General features: G+C 57.5%; 2 protein-coding genes and 1 long non-coding RNA gene across 3 annotated transcripts in view; all 3 read right to left on the bottom strand.

The window, feature by feature from the left end:
* Positions 1 to 677, bottom strand: part of JDP2 (Jun dimerization protein 2) — a 39,602-nt gene extending 38,925 nt beyond the window's left edge. Inside the window, exon 1 of the mRNA XM_090141393.1 lies at positions 534 to 677. The gene's annotated coding sequence lies outside the window, so the exon portion shown is untranslated. The remainder of the gene's footprint in view (positions 1 to 533) is intronic.
* Positions 678 to 5,092: 4,415 nt separating this feature from the next.
* On the bottom strand, positions 5,093 to 6,742 carry LOC116229417 (uncharacterized). Its single transcript, XR_016466986.1, has 2 exons — positions 5,961 to 6,742; positions 5,093 to 5,556 (listed from the first exon to the last, which is right to left on the bottom strand). It is a non-coding gene; the product is annotated as an uncharacterized LOC116229417 (long non-coding RNA).
* A 3,160-nt stretch (positions 6,743 to 9,902) lies between these two features.
* On the bottom strand, positions 9,903 to 12,596 carry FOS (Fos proto-oncogene, AP-1 transcription factor subunit). The gene is made up of 4 exons (XM_031593903.2): positions 12,299 to 12,596; positions 11,610 to 11,858; positions 11,382 to 11,489; positions 9,903 to 11,275 (listed from the first exon to the last, which is right to left on the bottom strand). Exons 1-4 carry the CDS (start codon positions 12,437 to 12,439, stop codon positions 10,670 to 10,672), a joined length of 1,104 nt encoding a protein of 367 aa, XP_031449763.1. The 5' UTR covers positions 12,440 to 12,596; the 3' UTR covers positions 9,903 to 10,669.
* Between the last annotated feature and the right edge of the window lie 9,955 nt (positions 12,597 to 22,551).

The following is a 22,551-nucleotide window of genomic DNA, read 5'->3' as shown; positions in this document are numbered from 1 at the left end:
ATGACGGTTACGGGATCATCTTATCCAAAGTTTCATTAGATGAACTACACCCAAGATCAGCACATACACATATTTGAGAGGATTAAACACAAGAGATCTCATCAGAAATTATGTCAATTTTCAGACTGCACAGCTGATACACGGCCACACAAAGAACTCCAAGGGCAAGCCTGGCCACGTATCAACAACCTGCCCTTTCTACAAAAACCTACCTGTCTCTACCCGGTCCTCCTCCAAGGAAGCACCCATGGGAATTTGAAAAAGTTTGGGAACACAGTGGAGGAATACAGGCTCTTCCAAGCATGTCCCCAGCATCCCGTTTTATTCTATTTTTTATCATAAGCACCATGAGGACAGTTGGGCAATGGACTAAATTGCCCAGCCAGGCCGCGGAAACTCCATTGCTAGAGGTACTCAAAATCCAGCACCCAGTGCAACCCGCTCCTGCTCCTCCCGCTCTGAGCAGGGGGCTGGGGATCGGCGCCCGGGCTCGCAGCGCTGCGATTCAATAGCACTCACACGCGGCGAGTTACCTCCGCCTTCCTCCGTCAGCGCTCAGCTTCCTCGGCAGCAGCAGGGAGCAGCGAAAGGCGGGGGACGAAGTTACGCACCGGACAGGCAGCATTCCTGCGGGGCCGCAGGGACGCGCGGCGGCCGTAAGGCAGGGCGCCCAGCCCCGAGCAGCGGCCGGGACCCGGGCAGCCAACAGAGGGCAGTGCGCGATGCCGCCGGCGGGCGGAGCGCGGCTCACGGCGGGGCCGCGGCGCGGAGAGAAAGGGCCGGCTGCAGCCACAGCTGACAGCGCTGGCGCCCGCCCGCTCACGGCCGGAGCCTCGGGGACCGAGAGGCTGCGTCGCTGCTGTACGCTGCTCCTTACTTCCAATGCCTGTGGCTGCTGGGCTCACGTTGCTCAATTTTCCTCCTCAATCTCGAGATCTAATCGTTTGCTTAACAAAAAATTACGTTTAAATTCTTACGTAACCACATGACTCCAGGCGCTCCGGCTCTAAGAAATGCGCGAAGCGTTATAGGTCTATAGGTCTAACCATGAAATCCCAAGCACCTCTGAGTGCTCTGCAGATGCAGGACCTGGAAGGAGCTGATGAAACTTGGGAGACATAAACAGCCTTTTGGCGTCTCACTGGAAGGCTTTGCCATAGTTTAGGATCATGATGCACATCCGCCATGAGACAGAACACCAAGGCCACAAAGACATTTTCACACGTCAGTCAGCGCCAGTAAAAACTACAGCATGTTTGTCTAAGATATGGCTCCTTACATTCAGACAACAAGCGTGGAAATTCAGATTTGGGACTAAGAAGCTCTGGTGAATGGGTGATGTTTCTCAGAACCCCAAAGACCGCTCAGAACTCCAATGATCCATTAATCCAAGAAGCACAACAAAGTGAATGCATCTCAGTCTATACTGTCTTGGTCCTCTGACGTGCACAGTGAGAAAGTGGATGTAAGAGACCGTGGCTGCTGCGTTCATGTTGCTCAATTATACTGTAAGAGACTAAAAGCACTGTTATGGGTGTCTGACTTGTGTGCTGATGGGCTGCTTCCAGGCATTCCCATGCCAGTCTCTCCAGCCTGTCCTCCCAGCCAGGGTTAACAGGTGTTCCTGGGGGTGGTAAAAGGGAATGGGAACCTCAGCCTCTGTCACTTGGCATTTGGGAACTGTGCCCCTCCCATATCATTTGATCAGCCAACAGGACTGTGGATGGCACAGCACAAAGTCCTGTCACCTAAGAAAGCTATCAGCTCACTTCAGAGAGCAAAGATTATATTTTAATCTGCTACAGGTAGCTCTATTAGAGTACATAATCCTGATTTTAGAGGTACTCACACACAGGTAAGTTTAACATCTCTGGATTAGTTCCCTGTTACCACTGGGTTGTTTTCATACCACCACCACATTATTCCTGTGCTCCTCCTGACCCAGCTGATCCTACTGATCACAGACACAATGCATCACATCAGTTGATTGGGGTTTCTGGAAGCTGTGTAGCCCAGTCCAGCTAAAAGCTGCAGGATTTGCCTCTTGCATTGCTTCAGTATTAGCATTTGACTGATTCTGCAGTAACTTTGGTTAGGGACCAAATGCAGCTGAAATTTAACCCCCACATATGAAAAAATGTCTTGTGCCAGTGTAAATTCCCAAACTACTTCACTGAGGGTCAAGCAAGTAACTATGAAGAAACCAGGAAGGAAAGAGAATCACAAAGAGCAGAGGTGACAGCAGGAACATCCATGTAGACTGATTTTAACCTTCCCAAAACTGCTGTTCAGTGCTTCAACTTACCTGGCTATTAACATGGGATCACACTCTTCACCTTCTTCATATAGTTCTGAGAACAGCAAAATTAAACTTGGTTCTTACCTTAAGGCCTAGCACCAGCATATCAAATAGAAGGAAGCCATGTGAAACACCAAGATAGATTGTACTCAGCTAATGCAACCCTGTGGCACAAATGGACTTGGCAAAAAGGTAATGCTCGCCTGTGCGAGACACCCCACTTTCCAAGGATCTGTCCAAATTTGGAGAATTAATTCCCTAGCGACAAAAAGACCCTTCAGTACATGCTTCCCCAGACTGCACGGCATGATTTTTCCCACCTCTACTGCTAGCACATTGTAACCCAATGTGGAGAGACAGGAACAAACCACACATTTGCGTATTAGTCTCATTTGAGGTTAATGAGAAAGTACTCGAATGCTACACTGAAAATCTCATGGTAAGACAGAACAGAACACTTCTATCACTAGGGCCCATAAGGAGGCTAAGAGATCCCCAGGTGGAAATTGTTATATAATACTTTGTCCTCATAAATACAGATAATTATTTCAGTGCATGATGCATCTTAAAAGGAAATACAAACCTTTGGTTAAGAGTCAGACTGGTCTTCAGCACATTCTGTGTCTGATCATCTGCAGGACACAATCTGTCATTCTATATCCAATAATTAAGCTGTTCACATGACAAGACTGAGGCTGTGAGGTCATTACCTCATGCAACTACACGTGCCTTAAATTAGCTATGGTCATCATTCTCACACACATGCAACAGTTCAGTCCCTTAGCTGTGTCTGATACAACACAAGTAAAAACATGGCATACAGAGGAAAAATAATGCAGATTTTGGTCCTAAGGTTAAAGTGGTTTGGTAGGAGATTTTGTTGGGTTTTGATCACATGGCCTTATACTCAATTCCACGTATCTAACAAATGGAATTGGTTTGCACTTTGATCACAAACACAGAACTGTTTTATTCATAGCTGTTCTCTAGAACTAATCAGCAAACAAGCAGTATTTACTTTTGCCACAAAAGTGTTTCTCATATTAGAGGTAATAAAAATTAAGAGGAAAAATAAAATACTTCTACTAAAGCCTATTTATTTATACATTACAGGTACTGGCTTATCAAGAAGCCACATTAATGCTGTCCAGGTATCAGGAGCAAGAACACTGCACTCCTGTCATGTCTTTGCACAACAAGGAGTAGAGCTACAACAAATGGTGTTTCATTAGCAAGGCCGTTACAAATCAGGTCTTGACCAACTGTACTGGTATTAGGAGCCAGAACTGGCACACAGTGAAGCATTTGCCCTCAGAAGGCCCCTAGGCATGTAGAGATGTAAAATATACATAAAACTTCTCTCAAATAAGTGCTCCTAGCCAGGAACGTGCCTTCTGGGGAAGGGAGCTTGTTTGAGTGCCACTGTGCAGTTCTAATAGCTGTAGAACCCGCCCCAGCAGCTTGCCGTGCCCCTCAGCTCAACCTTCAGGCTGAAACAAAGATCTTGAAGACAATCAGGTAGAGTAGCATATTTTCTTGTTTGGTTAGTTCACCATATTTGTCTTCAAATACAGCTACCTACCTACCTTTTGGTGAAATAAATCACTTTGTGTTTCCCTTAAATTCTCCCTAGTGTGGGGTAGTTTAGTAAACTTGGAGCACTGAATGCTTTACACAGCCGCTGCAATAATAAGTAAAGGACTTGTCACCAAGTAGGAAATGCAGTATGAAACTGGCTCAGATGTTGCAGTATGACCATGGAGCATGGGGGTAGCCCAGCCTCACCAACACTCCTCTTTGGAGGCACGAACCATGCCCATACAGCACCTTGGAGATTGCTAGTTGACACAGGCCAAAACCATTTCAGGTACCGGGATTATTACTGTGTACCAGCCAGCAAGCAATCCCATGCTCGTGCTTTCTACCTACCCTCAGGCACAGCTAAGGAACCCAGCCTTGTGGCATCTGATTACCGGGAACTTGCTGGCAAACTGCAGCAGGGAGGACCTGCAACCCCTATGAATAAAGCTGTGAAGGTCTGAATTCTTTGAAAGTTTCGGAGTGAAATCCTTATCTGTGCTGAAACCTCATTCTTGGCTTTGTTCTCAACTCTTATGTAATGGCAGCAAATTAGTTTATCTTCCTTTGTGTCCTCGAGGTTAGTGACACAACACCATCAGGTCACGTTACTGTTGAGCTGAATCGCCACACCACACGCTTACATGTTGTAACAGAGTTTGTCCTTCTCTCAGCTGTGAGTTGCCAGCAACTGCCACTCCTCCTACAATTAAAGTTCAAATGCTCCACAGCAGGATCAACATCATTCTTACACAGAAACATCCACTACACTTCAGAGCTGTGCCAAAGCAACGTGTTACTCAAAACCCTAGCAACCTGGAAATATCTGAATCCTGCAGAATTTAGAGGACATGCCTCAGGTCTGACATTGCTACTCTGTGGCCCTTGCAATGCTGCTGCTCATTCAAAACAAATACTTAGTTTTGCAAACAAAAACAGATAAATTCTGCATTATGAGCTTGTTTCACCTCCCTTACCCCTTAGCATGAGAAAATTCAAGCTGGGCTATTTAAAGGGAGCTATATTCTCACTAAACAGAAGCTGTGATGCAGTCAGAATTCAGACTGCTTTAAAGTTACGCCTGGTTGTTTTTTGCCAACAGGAAAAAGTTACAAAATATTTGTATAAAAACAAAACCCAGGCAGTGAACAGGAACTGAAAATCTGTTCCGCAATCCAAAGATGCCAGGGAAAAAAAGGAACAAGAGCTCCATAATTGGAAGTAATAAAGGTGCTGTATTGCCCACACGTTACTTATGACCGTCTTTTGTTTTCCTGCAGTATCCTGTTGATATAACACCGAGGTCCCTTGTGGATATCCGCTGTTTCCATATCAGAAGAATACGTGTTTGTTGGTTTCACTTCAGCACCTCACCGGGTCACCAGCTTACCCACTATGGCTGGAAAGCTCGCCAGAAGCCATAAGAACAACTTTATCAGCAGAAGATCTGAATGGATGAAAATTGTGGACTTATGAGATCACATCTTGTAATAACTTACACAAATTTCAAACACCTCAGTAAGGAAGCGCAGAGTCAGAGCGAAAGTTTAGCTAACTGCTTCCCAAACAATAGAGATCAGTCGGGGTCACACAGGCCAAGTTTCCCTCTCTCTGGTTCTCTTCCTCTGCCATCACCCACAGACTTCTGCCACTGGCTGGCAGCAGGCACCCAAAGCAGGCTGTAAGGACAAGGTAAGGGTGTCATGCTGCAACCCCGGAATATTCCCCCAAAGCCCCAGAAATTTACAAAAAGCAGAACTTCATCACTCAAAGAGGGCACATTTTTATCCGACAGCACTCATTGGCTTTTTCTTCTGTTCATTTTCTAGACTCCTCTCAAGCATACAAAAAGCGCTACCTACAATATCTACCATGCCAACACACAGCACAGAATGAACAACCCCTGTATGCTTAACTCTCACTTTTCCCATGTTTCATTTGATGCCCATGATTCTTGCCAGATACCTCCCTCACCGGTGCCTCTTTAAGGCTGAAGAGCCCTCATTAATTTTACTGTTCCTCACACAGGAGCTGCTCCACAGCCCCAGAACATCATTATTTATCTGCACCTCTCAGAGCTCACCCTTTTGAAGGGAAGATGAGCGCTGCACAGAGAATCAAAGCGCGGGCACACCGCAGGACCGTGCTGCATTTCGAATGCTGCTCCGGGCTTTGTTCTCTAGCCCACTGTTAGCATTTGATTAGCTTATTCAGCGAGCCTTCAGCCGAGACTCACACGGAACCATCATAATGCCAAGATCTCGTCCCCAGGCGGTAAATCAGCTTATAGGCTGATTCTTCACAGAAACATCGGAGTCGGAGGAGCCCCCGAAGGCCGCCTAGCCGTGGGCAGGGCCAGCCGCGCCGCTCGTTCAGCAGCCCTCCTGCGCGCCCCGCCGCTCGAGGCGCACGCACCCACTTCTGCAGCGAGCACACAACTGTTCTTTTCTAAACCCTCATCTTCTGACGAGAACAACCCGCTTGTTGACCATCCGGCAGCACCGATGACTTCTCGGCAGGCTTCCTAGCGCGACCGACAGGTTTGCCGACAAAGCAACGGCAGAACAAGTGACAGAACCTGCAGAGCGCACACCTAAGGACGCAGGCGCCCGCTCGAAGCTGTCACGGCCCGAGGGCTCAGGGCAGCGGCAGATCGCTGTGCCGACGGCCCCGGCTCGCGCCCTTCTGGAACCTTCCCGCCGCGGGGCCGCACGCGCGGCCCGACGTCCAGCGCCCGCCAGGGGAAGACGGCGCCGCCGCTTTGCCATATATGGGCACGGCCGGAAGCACTTGCGTCACGGCGCTGGCTCGTAGCGTCTCCGCGGGGAGCGGGACGTCACGTCCCTGACGCGCCCGCCGCGCGGCGCCCTGGCAACCAAACAGTAAACACGGCGGCTCCGCGCAGGCGCGGGGCGGCTCCGGGCTCGGGCGGCGGCGCTCCCCGCGGCGCGCTGCGTCGGGCCGGGATGGGGCGCCGCGCTGCGCCGCGTCCGGGGCGGGCGGCCCGCGACTGCCGTCGGCCGTGGCTGCGGGGCGGGCCGCAGCCGGCGACCTCGCGGCGCTACCGGGCCCGGCCTCGCGCGGGGGGAGGCGCGGCGGGGCTGCGGGGATCCCCGCCCTCCCTGCCCGGGTCACCGCCGCACGCCTGTGCCGCGCTCCCCTGCAGAGGCGTTGCGGGCCGCTCGTGCTGTGGCACGGCTCTGCCTGTGCCGTGCGTAACTGCGGTTCCACTTTTTCCTTGCGTTGCAGCTTCGCTTCTAAGAGCAAATTACGCTGCTGCCCTCAGTGGGATGAGGAGCGCGGCAGCAGTCAGAAGTAACGCGAGTGTCGCTCGCTTGTCTCATCGCCGTGCCCGTTGTTTTGTTTCACCAAGCCGCGCGCCGGTATCTGCGTGATCCATCAGATACAGCCCGTAATCGAGGCACGTGCATTTGCATTTAATCTATCCCGAGCGGAGGCTGCTGCGCCGCTCCCTCTCACGACTCTGCTGAAGTCAGCGGCGAGATCCGTGCCAATTCAAGTGAGGTTTTGCTCCGCAGTCCTCAAATACTGGGAAGTGGGTACATCAGCCCAGTGACAAGCCGTACGTTGTACCCAGCACAGCCCGACTTCTGCACTGCCCCTGGGCTGCATCAAAAAGGGGTGGCAGCAGGGCACGGCGAGTCGTCGTCCCCCTCTGCTCTGTTGGGGTATTGCGTCCAAGCCTGGGGCCCCCAGGACAGGAAGGGTGCAGAGCTGCTGGGTGCAGAGGAAGCCACAAAAATGCTCAGACAGCAGGAGCACCTGTCTTATGAAGACAAGCTGAGGGAGATAGGCTTGTTCAGCCTGGACAATAGAAGGCTCCAGGGAGACCACACTGTGGCCTTCCAGTACTTAAAGGGAGCTTAAAAATGGAAGAGAGACACGTTTTACACAGGCAGATAGTAATAGGTGGGATGGCTTTAAAATAAATGAGGAGAGATTTAAATATTGGGGAAATTTTACACCGAGAGAGTGGTGAAGCTGTGGTGCAGCTGCCCAGAAGCTGTGGTGCTCCATCCCTGGAGGCATTGAAGGCCAGGCTGGATGGGGCCCTGGGCAGCCTGAGCTGGTGGGGGGCAGCCCTGCGCATGGCAGGGGCTGGGACTGGGCGGGCTTTAAGGTCCCTTCCAACCCAAGCCTTTCTATGACTATGATAAGGCAAAGAACAGGGCAAGAGCCTGGGATTAAAGGAGTGCATCTCATGTGATGCAGACACTGACACTGGTGCATGGTGGTCACTGTCACTGCTGCTGGAAGGAGCAAACCTCGGAGAGGCTGCAGGAGGACCGTAGATCAGAACTCAGCCCAAGGTTCTGCTTTACCCTGTCCAGTGTTGGGGAGAGGCGGTGAGGCCAGGATCAGCCCACTTGCCGCCAGGAGATTGCTTGGTATTTTGAGACCGCTTCTTCTTACTCTGTTGAACATGCAGCTCACTGAATTCTCCAGCTAGGAGCCTGACAGTCTTTTCAGCAGCAGACATGTCGTGATTCCAGATTTCCTGACTGCACCGAGTCACTTGTCTCTTGTAGCTACACCTACATGACTTCTGGGGTCAGTGCCACTGTGTGTTTGCTGCGCCTGAGTATTGCCCTTGTGAATTAGAGCGATGCTGCAAAAGTGGCTGCTGCTGAGCAGGTGGCATTGCAGCGACAACCAGGGTCATTCCTTGTCAGCTGTCAGTGCTGCCTCCAGCCGTGTGTTGAAAGACGGAAGCAGCACAAGTGATGCTTGCCTTTGCACAGTGCGGGTGGTGTTGAGCAAGCCCCAAGCAGTGCAATACGCACTGCTGAGATGAGGTACATCCTGTGCGTGTTCTGGATGGGATGGGGTGAAGAAAGCAGAGCTTGTAGCCATGACCAGGAAGCCTCCAGTTGCACAAGCCCTGTCCTGAATGACCTGCAGAATCCTGCGGAGATTTCCTGAGCATGCTGTCACGGAGTCTCAGAATTGTAGGAGTTGGAAAGGACTCCTTGGGAATCACTGAGTTCAACTCCCCTACAGGTCACACAGGTAGGCATCCAGGCAGTTCTTGAATATCTCCAGAGAAAGATGTCAGGAACCTCTCTGGGCAGCCCGTTCCAGTACTCCGTCACCCTCAATGTAACAAAAAGTTCTCCTCAGAGGAAAAAGCAATCCTCTGCCAGCTGCACATGCCAGCACAGGAGGCATCTTTGCCATCATCTTGGAAATTACATTCTTGATCAAGAGATGAGAACAGAAGAGCCCCCTGCACGCAAAGAGACCTGCCCACCAAAGGAGTATGTTTTGCTGTGCAGACAGCAGGAGGAAAAGAGAGTAGCAGCTCCTTTAGATGAACCAGAGAAGAGGCTGCACAGACAAGACACCCTGGTGGGGAAGAGTTCCTAGAGCTCATAAGTTGTTTGCCATAGCTTGCATTCATTCAAGGACCAGGAGAACTGATACCGGGGAAGTGTATTTTGCCATACGCTATTTTGTTCAAAGAGAAATGCGTGTGAGCATCTCTCTATGCCTTCATGGCTAGAAGATATTCAGTAGCTGCTCCTGGAGAAGCAAGCCCAGGACACACAGAGCAAGGCTACGGTCCCAGCCCTCCCTATGCAGGAAGAAATTGGGCTGTCAGCCACATGCAAGTGACAGGGTAGACCCCAGTCTGGAGACAGCCTTGGAGATTCAGGAGTGAGACCTCTCCCACTCTCCATTCCTTGCATGCCTCTGGTTTATGCAGAGGCAGAAAGGTCACAGCAGGTGACAGGCAGAGGTGCACCAGCCCATGGCAGGCAGTCCCAGAAGGAAGGCCAGAGGAGGGGTGGCCCCAGCAGTGGGTGGGAAGGGCGTAGGCACAGCCAGGCCTGACTAACACATCAGGGCAATGACAGATCTGCACATAATGGTTTTCCCACCCTAATGCACGCTATGCTTACAGCAGTCAGATGTCAGTAAAGCCCAACCCCGGGCAGAGTTCAGGAAGCCCCTTTAGGGTCAGAGGGATTAATGCAAAAGGTAAGGCAAGGACAGCTCCAGCACTCAACTTAAATGCTTTTATTGACAATGTCTCTGAACAATAATAAGCAAACAATGCTTAAGTTTCATCCAAATTCACTTTCCACATGTCAAAAAAGACCTCAAGGTAGAAAAAAATAAAATAAAAATATAAATATCTGAGAATCCATCTTAATAAATAAATTAAAAACACAATAAAAACGTTTTCATGGAAAACTTATGTCAGAACATTCAGACCACCTCAACAATGCATGATCAGTAAAGTTACAATGAACATCGATGTAGAACTACAGTACATGGATATAGCTATTCATCTACCTACTAGAAAATAAAATAGAGTCTCTTTCCCCCCCACATAAGATGGGTCGTTGCTAAGTCATCAGAACACGATATTGCCAGGAACACAGTAGTTATTGTTAATCAGCTGCACTAGATACAAGTTGGAGATACCCAGCACCAGGTTAATTCCAATCATTTAAAACCAAGGGATTAATTAGTTAATGCTAGTGATACTAAGGAGGGGGAGTCACCAACCCAGCCATGTGGGACATGCTACAGACTACCAGCTCTCACAGATGGGCCGTTGGGGACAAGACAAACTCCATGCGGTTTGCTACATCTCTGGAGGAGGTATGGGCCCAGGCACTCCACCAGGCCCCGGGCCCCAGCTGGACAGGGGGGTGGTGGCAGCGGTGCCCTCCCCAGGCCGGGGGGGGGGCATGGCGAGTCCGTGGGGGTGCGTGGGCAGGGGAGGGGGCCCGGCAGGTCAGTCAGTGCGGGGCGAGCCCCTCACAAGGCCAGCAGGGTGGGGGAGCTGAGGGAGTCAGACGAGGGCTCATTGCTGCTGCTGCCCTTCCGGTGCGCAGCAGCACAGCTGGGGAAGGCGTCCGCCTCGGGGTAGGTGAAGACGAAGGTGGAGGTGTAGGTGCTAGGGCACGGGGTGCAGGTCACCACGGGGGTGCACAGGGGCTCCAGCTCCCCACCGCTCCCGGCGCCCAGCGGCTCCCAGTCCGACGCGTAGAAGGAGGCGGCCCCGGGCAGGTCCATGTCAGGCACCGAGCGGGAGGCCTCCCGCGGTCCCGTGGAGAAAAGCAGCTCGTCGAAGGGCTCGGCCTTCAGCTCCAGCCCGCTGCCGCTGGGCTCCTTGGGCGGCACGGCCGGCGGCGCCTCGGTCATCAGCGGCAGGGCGAAGGCCTCCTCGGCCGCGGCGGGGCTGGGTGCGCCCAGGTCCAGTGCGGTGGCGGCCGCCAGCTCCTCGGAGAAGCGCAGCTCCTCGGGCATCTTGCAGGCGGGCCGGTGCGCCGCCAGGATGAACTCCAGCTTCTCCTTCTCCTTCAGCAGGTTGGCTATCTCCGCCTGCAGAGCGGACTTCTCCTCCTCCAGCTGGTCCGTCTCCTGCGGAAGAAGAGAGCGGGCCGTCAGTCGGGGCCAGCCTCGCCCGACCGCCCCCACCCGGGGGGTCCCCGCCCCGCAGCCCCCGGGATCCCGGGGCAGCACTCACCGCCTGCAGCGTGTCGGTGAGCTCCCGCCGCCGGTTGCGGCACTTGGCCGCTGCCATCTTGTTCCTCTCCCGGCGGATCCTCCTCTTTTCCTCCTCCTCCGGGGACAGCTGCGGACACAGAGAGCTGTCAGCGCGTCTGCCAGACCCCCGCTCCGCGCTCCGGCCCCGCTCCCAGCCCTGCCCCCCTCCCCCCCCCCCGCTCCCCTTTAGTCCCAGCGCCCCGCTCACCTGCTCGACTTTGCCCCTTCGTCCGATGCTCTGCCCGCGGCCGCCCGGCGCCTTCAGCACGGCGGGGCGGGAATAGGCGGCGGGAGGGGCGGGCGCCGGGACGCCGTAGGGGTGCCCGCGGTTCTGGGATGGGGCGACGGAGGAGATGAGGGTGGGCTGCACGAGCCACTGCAGGTCGGGACTGGTAGAGATGGCCGTCACGGTGGGCACGAAGTTGGCGCTGGACACGGCCAGGTCGGTGCAGAAATCCTGCGGGACACAGCGGGGGAGGGGGAAGAAAAAGAGGGTGAGGGGGAGCTGCGGTCAGCACTCCCCTCCGGGCCGCTCCCCGCCGCCCCCAGGGCCGCGCCGCCAGCGCCGCTCCGCACGAGAGCGGCCCGATATAAATATCTCTGACGTCCGCGCTGACGCAGGCGCCGCTCCGGAGTCTCCTCAATGAACTCGCGTTTTATCAATGAAGCCGCTTTACACACCCGCCGCAACGCGCAGCCCGGACCCCAGCTCCCCCCGCCCGCCCCGCGGCGGCGCCGCGGCCGCTCCCCACGCCGCCCCCGGCCCGGCGGGAGCCAACCGCGCCCCTCGGGCCCCGCACCGCCCCGACCCGGGGCGCGCCCCGCAGCCCCCCGCGCCCATCTCCTCCCCAGCGCTCCCGGCACCGAATCCCGCGGCGGCCGCGCAACGGCCCTCACCTGCGAGTTGACGGGGGAACCCATGCTGGAAAAGGAGTCCGCCGGGGACGGGTAGTAGGTGAGGCTGTCCCCGGCCGGGGAAGCGCTGCTGCAGCGGGAGGAGGGCGCCTCGTACTCCCCAGTGAAGCCCTGGTACATCATGTCGGCTGTTCGCGTGGCCGTGCGGGGCCTTGCGGTGCTAGCGGAGCGCCCTGCGGGTGAAGGCGAAAAGGGGCCGGCTGCGTCCCTGCGTTCGGTCCGCGCCGCGCGTCTCTTTCTCCGCTGCCGGAGCTGCCTCTGCCGCTGGAGTATCGCTCGGCGCCGCCGCTTTATACCCTGCCGCCGCGTGAATCGCCTACGTCACGTGGGACGCACCACGCCCGCCCGCGGGGGGAGCCGCTCTGCCCGCGCCCGCCTCGCCCCGCGCGCCCGGCCCCGCCGCCGCCCCGCTCCGCCGCCGAGCGCGGGAAACAACGGGGCCGCGGGGCGGAGGAAGCGCTGCGGGGCGGGGGGAGCGAGGCGGAGCGGGGCGGGAGGAGCGGCTCCGGGCTTTCCCCCCCCTCGCGGAGTGGTACGGCCGGGCTCGGGAACCCACTGACGCAGATATCCTTATATGGGATACATCCTGTGCGAGGGGGCGTGACTGACGGGAAGCGCTCCAGGCTGCGGCCAAGTGCGGCGCGGGACGGGACGCGGGGGGACGGGGCCGCCCCGGCCCCCCCGCGTCCCTCCCCTCCCCCCGCCGCCGGCACCCCCCGCCCCGAGCGGCCCGGCGGGGGCTCCGTACCAATGCAGCCAAGCGCGGCCACGCGTGGGGTGCGGCGGGGCGCGGCGCCCTTCGTCCCCGCGCCCTGCGGCGGACGGGTGCTGCGTGCGGGGCTGTCGCGGCGCGCGGCGGGGACGCGTCCGCACGGCGGGGTCACGCACGCGGAGGGCCGGGAAGGAGGAGTGCGGGGCGGCCCCGGGGCCTCGTAGCTCTCGGGGAAGCCCCCGGGCGTGGGGACGGGGGCACGGGCAGGGGGCGCCGGGGGAGCGGCGAGGGCGAGGCTCGTCCTTTCCTCCAGTTTGGGTTTTGTTTTGATCCCCGTCGCGGCGAAGCCCGGAGACACCCACCCACGGCGGGGATGTCGGCAGCCCTGGCTCGGGGCAGGCAGAGCCGGCGGCCAGACCGCAGCCTCGCCTCGCACGGGAGCCAAGAGATCGCGGCTATAGATAGTAACAGGGAAGCTGCAGCGGCAGCGTGTTTACAGCAACAAACAGAGCCCGCAGCGCAGTCTCCAAGCAGGAGCGTCACCCGGGCAGGCTGGGATCCTGCTGGCAGCCTCTCCCGCTCTTTGAGCTCACGGGCTAAATGCAGCGCCTGATGCCGCTGCCGCTGCCGCTGTTGCTGCGCGAGCAACCTCCGTTCTTAGAGATCTGGGCCACGGGGGCGGGAGAACTGGGCCAGCTGCTATTTCTGCGCTGCCCGTCAGCGCCGAGGGGACAGCCAAGGACTGCCGCAGCGCACGGCCCCGCCGTTCCCGGGCGAGGGGCCGCGGGGCGAGCGCTGCTCTCACCGGCTCTGAGCCTGCCAGGGCTGCTCCCTCCCTGGGACCGGCCCAGACCCCCGCCCCTCGCTCTGGCCACGGCTCGGGGAGCCGTTCTCCGCTGCAGGAGCGACGTTCGGCAGACAGGCGATGCCGTGACCCCAGCACCACTCCCACATCCCTGGCAGGCCCAAGGGCAACGCGCCACAAACCGGCCCGTGCCCCTCTGGCCAAACAGCACCCAGAAGGAAGTTTCTGTAAAGAGGGGAGGTACCCGCTCCACTGATAGTCCGGAATGTTTTTGGGTGCCCATGCAAACAGTGCGTTGTTGCCATCTCTGCCGGTGACCCAAGGCACTCTTGTTTGTATCAAACGGAAAGTGCCCAGGTGCCGCTGTGCATCTCCAGCACGTGCCACTGAGGCAAGGGAACAGAGAAACCGAAAACACATGACGTGGGTTTGTTGTTTGCTCCAGACACGGGGTGCACACGATGTCTCCGCAGCTGGTGTGAAAAAGAGGAAGCGAGTGGTACCGCAGGGCTGCACGCAGGCGAGGCACGAGCCCTTTGCCTGGGTCATGGCCGTGGCTCTGCGTGGGCATCACATGCACCCAGTGGGGATCTGGCCCTGGCTACCGAGGGGAACCCCTCTGCCTGCCCCCCGGCAAGCTGCTCCCTGTGCCCCGGCCCCAAACACCACACAGAAACTCGTGCCCACTTCCACACCCCACCCTAAGCAGGGCTCTGACAGCCTTGGGCTTGGGAAGTCACAGCAGAGAAATGCCCAGGACACACAGGACAGTGCAACCCGCACAGCCTGCACCACCTCCTGGGGCAGGTGGTGGCTGTGCCCATGTCTGGCTGTTCACCAGGGAAAAGTTCATGCCACATGCACCCTTTGGCAGCCAGCCGACAGCTTGATCCACCTCTGCCCACAACACAAAGCATGAAGCAGCTCCATGGCTTGCTCTGTGCTATGGGCAGTAAGGAGGGAACCCAGCAATGGGGACACCAGTGTGGGCAGCAAAGCACGCCTGAACCATCAGACAATGCATGCAATCACTGGAACACCCACTGCAATATGGATTTGACGGGCTGTAATGTTGTCATTGCCAGTACCTTTGCTCACAGCGTGTGCCACCAGCACAGCACAAGGAAACCCCCTCCACCTGCCTGGCTTGGGCAGAGGCTTTCGGGCTCTGGAGCAGTCAGAATGGGAGAGCAGTAATGGGGAGGCTAACGGGGCAGTGATAGGGCCTCCCATTCATAGGGTGGCTGAGCCCCAGTCGTGCTGCAGCTGTGGCCCTGCCACCCAACCTGGGAGCTGCCAGAAGGCTCCCACCTTTACTGCAGCGCATACCCAAAGCAAATTATAAATAGTAATTAATAATTACAGCAGCTGGGTGTGTGACAGGGATGTCCTGAAGAACAAACACTGTGAGCAGAGACATCCCGGCATCTCGTGGTTGCACAGCCCCACGCCATCAGCTGCCAATTACCACAGACTGTGCCATTGATCTCTCCCACCCGGCCCCATCACTCTGCCAGCGCCTTTCCCTGCACCATGCTGGCTGCAATGCTGGGCACCTGAACCCATTCTAAGTACTGACAAGGCTGCACCTTGCTCACAGATGGTGAAGCTGAGCGGCACTTCGCCCATCACCACGCTGCCCTGTGCTCTGACAGCCCTTGGCTCAGCCCCTGGCAGCAGTGACCCCAAGAGTAGCATTTTATAACCTGGAACATCTTAAGCACAAAGGTCCCCAGGCTCTTCATGCTGCCTGCACAGAGCTGGCACAACGTGGCCCCTTATCTCTGCGCCGTCTGGAAGGCGACAGGCGCGTCCCGCAGTTATCACCACAGGGCACTGTTCCACCTCAAGAGGAAGGAAAAACACCTGGAACAAAGTGAGCAGACATCTGAGGAACTGCTTGGTATTTAGAAGTGAAGCCTCTGCAATGAAAGCTCCTCTACCCTGTAGGACCAAGCGGTCATGGTGCTTACATGGGGGGCACGGGGGCCGGGTAGGGCAGGGTAGGCCCTTCTATGTGCTGTTGGCTCTGTGGCTCTGGAGGGAACTAGGACAAAGGTGAAGGAGGAAGTACTGAGATCAAGGAGAAAAGGGTGGTTTTGCTTTGGGTGGAGAACAAACGAACCTGACTCAGGGAAAGGGACAGGATGTTGGGGATTGTTTGGCTCAGGATAGAGAGAAACCCTCTAATTGTTTTGACTGGAGAGTGCTCTGGGGAAGGGCTCAAAGGGACTTCCAGGACAAGGGATCACAAAACTGAAGATAGCCTGGAGGGAGGCAAAAAGAGCCTGAGGCTTTGCCACTGCCCATTGAAACAGCCCTGCTCTGGGGGAGGAGTGCCCCACATCGCCTTTCCCAGAGCTACTTGGGTGCCAGAGAGCAGCACATGGGGGCTGTCCTGCAGGACAACTGTCACCTCAAACAGCCACTTTGAGCCCAGAAAGACCTCAGCTCCCACAGTGTCTGGCTATTGCAGGGAGAGACCCCAGGAATGAAACACAAGAACAAGCAACAGGGGATTTGTCCTCCTTTGCCTGAAGAAGAAAATACAGCAAAAGTTCCAGGAGAGAGGTTCCTTAGGTGATATTTAAGAAATGTATCGAGTACAAAATTCAACATAATTACAAGGTGCGGAGTTAACAGCGCCAGTAAGAGATGCGTGAGAATGGCCTGGCCTGCGCTTTGATCCTCCCCGGGCTCCCGGCTTGCCACACAGTTCGGCCTGGCTGGGGGGGGTTGCCGATTTGCTGCTGGGAGGGGGAACCCTTTGTGTGGACTCGGGTCCGTATCGCCAGGGCCGCAACAACTGCCGAGCGCAGGAGACGCGCAGCTGGGCCGAGGGGCTCCGCTCCATCCCCGCACAGCGAGCAGGGGCCCAAGCGCCGCCGCCACTCCCAGCGGAGGCCAGGGGCACTCGCCATTACCCAGGCACGTCCGTCTGCGAGGTCAGACAGAAATACACCCCTACGGAACAGCCGGCCGGCCCAGCTCCAGCCCCTCTCCGGGAGCCCGGCCGCCGGGCACCGCCCGCCCGGCTTCCGAGGAACAGGGCTTCCCCGGCCTTCCTCCGGGGGCACCGAGAGACCCCGCGGGGAGCACCGCGGTCGCCCCGCCTCGGGCGCGAGGCCTCGTGTCCGCCGGCCCTCCCCGGGGCCCACCCAGGCCGCGGCGGAGCGGGAGGCGGACGGCGGCGCGACCCGACGTGCCGCACGCCGCCTCGGCCCCGCCCCGCCTGGCGCCGGGCGCCCGCCCGCAGGCCCGGGGCAGCCGCGGGAGGGGGCGGGACCGCCGCTCCGGCCCCGCCCGTCGCCCCTCCCGGCCAATCCCGGCGCTGTTGCTGGGGCCGGGCCGACCGCCTGACGTCGCCCGGGAGACGGCGGAACGTTGAAAACACACAAACCTGTTGACGTCGGTGCGTGGTTTCCGTAGTAACGGACCGGGGACGTCATCGAGCCCTACCCCCCCCTTCTTCCCTCCGCCGGAGCTCGCGGGCGACGCAGGCGGCGGCGTCAGCCGCTGCGGGAGGGGCGGAGCCGCGTCGCCATGGCAGCGGGGGAGGGTGAGGTTCGGTCGCCATGGCAGCGTGAGCGGCTGTTGTTTGTTTGGGAGGCGGCGGCGGCGGCGGCCGGGGCCGGGCGGCAGCTCGCGGCGGTCTCGGCTCCCGCGGGCGCCCTGCCCGGGCGGTCCCCGGCTCCCGGCGGGGCTTTCCCCCCTCTTGGCTCGGCCCCGGGGCGGGAGAACCCAGGTGCCGCCTGGGGTCGGTGCACCCATGGGCGGGGAGTTGACCCTTAGCCTGAACGGCCGCGTCGGGGGAAACGGGCCCGGGGTAAATGTAATCCTGCTGAAAAGCTGTTTATTTTTAACCCGGGTCAGATGTTCAGCGTGGCAGCGGGCTGCAGCGGTTCGGCGGTACCCATCTGCAGCACGGGTGTGAGCTATGTGACCGAGAGAACCCCAGAAACGGAGCTGCGAAGTGAAAGGGAGAAAACAAACTGTGCCCTATGACTCACGGCAGCCTTGTCTGGTCCTCAGGGATGGCCGAGGCCATGCCCTCCCCTTCCCTGCCCTCCTTGTGCTGCCCCCCAGCAACCGGTGCACGCTTTGCCCGGTGCCCAGGTGCCAGGTGTTGCTCTGGGTGTTGTGCAGGTGCCCACGAGAGCCCAGGTTCCTTCCTGGGCGCTGAGCCGTCCCTCTAGCAGCCCCCTCTCTGCTGCAGCGTGCCGGGTGCCGTTCCCTCTGACATCAGCTTCCTCCCCTACACCGCACAGTAACCAAAGCCCTCAGAGGCGAAGCTCTGGGCCGGGGACACCCGCCCACAGGCATTTCCCCAAGCACCTGGGCCAGGCGGGTGCTGACGCCAGTTAGGGTCTGCCCTGAGGCCCGAGCGCTGCGTCGGCGCCATGTGTTGCACAAGGAAAGCAGTAGGAGGGAACCGCTGGGCTGCCCGACCACGGCAGCGGGCACCCCCAGGGCTGGGAACTCCCAGCACCTGCTCCTGCCCTGATCTGCTGAGGCCAGCAAACTGGAAGGCGGTTGCTGGCCCAGCCCTCACTAGCAGCCAGGCTGCTGTCACCACTATTGGCTTTGCATCAGCTCTGTTTGTTTTGGCAGATGGAGGGCAGCGGGTTCAACCCCAACTATTTTATGAGCGCTGGTTCCCGTCCCACGCCTGTGTCTGTGAACACGGTGTACACCGAGGATCCCCTCACCTTGCCGCCCGAGGCAGGAAAGGGTGGGGCTGCAAACAGTGTTTGCTTCCCAGGGGCAGGCCCGCGGTGCTGCCTTCCGGCAGGCTGTTGCTGTGCGTGCGAAGAGCTCTGCGTGGTCATGGCTGCCATGTGGAAACGCAGAGGGTGGGTGGCCAAAGGCAGGAACGGCACTGAGATGGCTTGCAGTTAATTCAGCAGGATTGGTGTGCAGGCAATGGGGCTGTCAGCATAGGTGCTCGCTGGAGAGGCCAGTCAGCTTGATGCCTCGTGCCCCATCCCTGTCAGCTGGATAGCCGTGCTGTGCCCTCTGTCCACTGGAGACCCCCGGTAGCTGCCGTGTCACAGCCCTGCCATCCACAGGGCCTCACCCAGAGCAAAGGATGGGGCTCACCTTGCAGCACCACTTCAAGCCCAGCCCTGCCCTGGCTGCTGCCTCCTGAGCCCGCCCTGCCCTGCGGCATGTGGGCCAGCTGGGCTGTGACGTGGGAGAGAGGCCCAGTGGGGATGGGGCACCCCACAGCTCTGATTCAGCTGTGCAGCCTAGTGTCCCCCTGCAGCCCTCCTGCCCGAGCTGTGTATTTCCACCCATTCTTTGTGTTGCCCACAGGAGGACAGGCTGCTGCCTGTCTGAAAACTGAACGCTATCTTTTGCCAAGTTACTTGCCAGCAAGGGCAGCTGCCAGAGTCCCTTCTCTGGCCCAGCCTTCAGCCCTCCCCACACAGAGTTGCTCCGTTGTGCTACCTCAGCAGAAAACCCCTTGCTGCTGTCAGTTAGCACCTTGCTATTTGAGAAAGGTGAAATGGCTCACAGCGACGTCAGGAGGCGGTTGGGTGCCTTGCCAAAGTGCTGGGATGAGCGACCCTGCAGCAGACAGACCTGGGCCACCAAGGTGCTGGTAGCTGCCTGGGCCTACATCAGCTGCCGCAAGTCAGGGAGGAGCTGGGGACTGCAGCAGTGCCCTGCAACCCAGTGCTGAGCTGATCCTGCAGGAGGAGGGCAGCCCTAGAACAACAGAACCCTGTCCCTTTTCTGCTTGATCAGCTGCAGGAACTGGCTTGCCACACAGGTACAGTTGTACCTGTACAGTGTGTTGTGCCAGCACTGTGCGGAGGATGTGAATGAGTGCTAAATAGTTAGCGTCTCTCAGATCACTTCAAAGAGCACCAAAATGGTGTAACCATGGCCACACAGAAGCCACAAGTTAATAGGGCTCCAATTATATGCAGAGCCTTTGTGAATCCAAGTCTTATACTATTCTGCGCTGAACTGCTTTGTTGTGACAGATGTTACTGAGTGCTGGATTTGAGCTAGTGGGGGGCACGCTGCTGCTTTCCCTTCCCTTCTGCATATCTGGGCACAATGACAGTGGCAGACAGAGCTGATGGAATGGTGACCAGCTGCTTTCCCATTCCCATTTATCCAGACCCTGTAATATTTTCACTTCCGGGAGCATTTTAGTTTTTTTTGTTTTGTTTTGTACACCTCCTGTTCACTCAGTGCTGCTTCTGGTGTTTTCAGTGACCCCTGCATGGTGCACAGCAGCTTCACCCGAGGTGACACCACCTGGCCACGAGCTCATACAGCCAAGCCCTGTTCTTGGGCCGAAACCACCCACCTTACAGGCTGGGCTGCAGCCATCCTCCTTGCATCAACCTTTCTCTCCCTGCCCCCCCACTCCCTCATCAAGGGGACTCTGCACTGTTGTGACTGTTGTGAAACAGCTGAACTTCCTACTGGAGCGGCATCCCTGCCTGCCAGCCCGTACCGGCCACTCACAGTGCCTGCAGCACCCGGATCCTTCCCTCCTCCTTGCTGACGTGCACACATGCACGCTGCCACATGCACTTTAGTGGCTCCGGCCCCTGGTGGTTTCCCGGGGGCTCTCGAGATATTGCCCCAGGGAGCACGTGTCAGAGGGAAGAGAACTCGAAGCTGATGAGCTGCTGCTGCCAGCATGGACGAGGGACAAGCAGGACACAGGTCCCAGTGCTCGAGAGGGCAGCTCTGCTGTCGTCTCTCCGTGGGCAAATGGCGTGATGAAGGCGGCACAGCCCCGCGCCCTGCAGGCTGACTTGCCCCGGCAGTGACTGTGTGTCAGGCGCGGAGGCTCGGCTGCCTTCCAGGGAGGTGACTCTTTAGGAAGTGAGTGGGTCCGGCAGTGCGGGAACTGTGTGGGAGCAGGGGGTGCCACAGCCTAAGCTCAGGGGTCATTAGGGAGAAGGTAGCTGGAGGCAAAATATCTGCAGAGGTGAGTACAAAACTTGAGTGAGCTCACTGAGGAAAGCAGGGCTCAGCTGTTTTAAGGGGGAATGGGATCGGGGGGGGGGGGGGTGAAGGAAGGCACATTTGGAGCTAGGGAAGGGCACGAGTCACGGCTATTGGGCTGTTCGTAACTGTATCGTGACACGTCATAATTACTTTAGCTTCCAAATCTGCATTGTGCTATTAAATTTGCTGATTGTGCAAGAAACAAAAACAAAGAGGCATTCCCCAACACTCCCTCCAGCGCATAACCCAGATGTTGGCAGACTTGCCTGCGCCAGAGAGGGGAGGAGAAGGGAGTCCCAGTCACGTTGCCTCCTTCCAAAAATTCCAAACCCAGCAAGCCTCTGCCCCGCTGTGCTTCCTCCCAGCCTCAGGCACTGAAGCATCACTGACAAAACCACCGGAGGAGCCAGGCTCAGCTCCCTGCAGTTGGGAAACAGCCTCTGTGTGGGGCCGGGTGCTGCTGTGAGTGCGGGGATCCCCCCACAGCGTACATGACGTGGGGGAGCCGAGCTACTGGAGAAGCCCTGGGGATTGCACGTTGGAGGTGCTGCTGCTGCTGCCATCTAATGGAGCTGCCCCCACGCCACGTGGGGGGCAGTGGCAGTACCCAGGCAGAGTGCTGCTGTGTGGGTAGTGCCTGTACCTCAGGCAAAGGCACGCTGGGATCCGAGTGCACGTCACACTTGTGAAAACCGCACAGAAGAGCAAACACCCCATCTACCCCTACAGATGGCCACTTGCGAATCTCACTGCCACAGGCTCCCTGTGCACGCGTGGGACACAGCTGGATGCCACACATCTGGGACACAGCTGGATGCCACACATCTGGGACACAGCTGGATGCCACGCATGTGACAGATGGATGCCATGTATCTGGAACATCTGGATGGTGTACACATGCACAGCTGCATGGCCCACGCAGGGATGCCATAGGAACTGAGGAGAGCACCCGAGTTGATGTTTAGTGGCAGCTGCAGTGGGGAAAGAAAAGCAGCTCCTGAGCAATGCAGGTCATGGCAGGATGCTTTATATAACCCAGAGCCACAGAGAAAACCAAAATAGCTGCCTCCCCACTGCTCAGTTAGTCTCTTCCATCAAACGTGGATAAAATTAGAGCAGGCGGTGACGTGTGCCTACGTCTGCACAGGGACTCCAGGGAGACAGAGGGAGACGGCTCAGGGCTCTGCCATCAGTGGCACAGGCTGCCAGAGCTTTCAAGTAAAATCCACCCTCTAGGTTGGCTGTAGGGACAGATGTGTGGATGAGGAGGTGGTTGCAAGGGCCTGGCTTCACACCTCACCCCTTTTGGGGCAGCCCAAACATCTGGACACAGGCTGACCCTAGGCAGGGGGTGCTGGAGTAGGGGCATTTCTCTGAGAGCTTTTCATGTTCCTCTGTAAGCCAGCAGCCAGAGCTGTTGTCCCCTGGGGGTAACCTGCATGGGCTGGCCTTGCTGTGCAGCTACGGGGAGCCCCTGGCTCTGTAGTGCTGATTCAGTGCCTGGAGGCTCAGGTCCTCTGAGAAATGAACCAAAGAAAAGAACCAAACCAAAAAGCTAGGTGAGAGCCTGCAAAACTATTGCAAACATCTGTGTTTATACACCCAGATAAGGTATGAGTCCTTCACCAATAACAAGAGAAACTGCAGTTGAGACTTATTGTTTGGTTTACTGATCTGAACGCAGAGAAGGGAGCCAGGAACGCATCTGTCTGCCCTGCAGAGACATTGCCCCAGTCTGTG

Source organism: Phasianus colchicus, chromosome 5 (genome assembly GCF_987193195.1).
Source record: "Phasianus colchicus chromosome 5, bPhaCol1.hap1.1, whole genome shotgun sequence".
In the NCBI taxonomy this organism is placed as follows: Eukaryota; Metazoa; Chordata; class Aves; order Galliformes; family Phasianidae; genus Phasianus; species Phasianus colchicus.
Note: the sequence above shows the minus strand (reverse complement) of the source record. Positions and strands in the feature narration are given on the sequence as shown.

Coding starts and splice junctions, on each gene's coding strand:
- FOS (XM_031593903.2), bottom strand. CDS start 12,439: ATGATGTACCAGGGCTTCACTGGGGAGTACGAGGCGCCCTCCTCCCGC. Junction 11,859..12,298: donor GTTCCCCCGTCAACTCGCAG/GTGAGGGCCGTT, acceptor TGTGTCCCGCAG/GATTTCTGCACCGACCTGGC. Junction 11,490..11,609: donor GAAGGGGCAAAGTCGAGCAG/GTGAGCGGGGCG, acceptor CTGTGTCCGCAG/CTGTCCCCGGAGGAGGAGGA.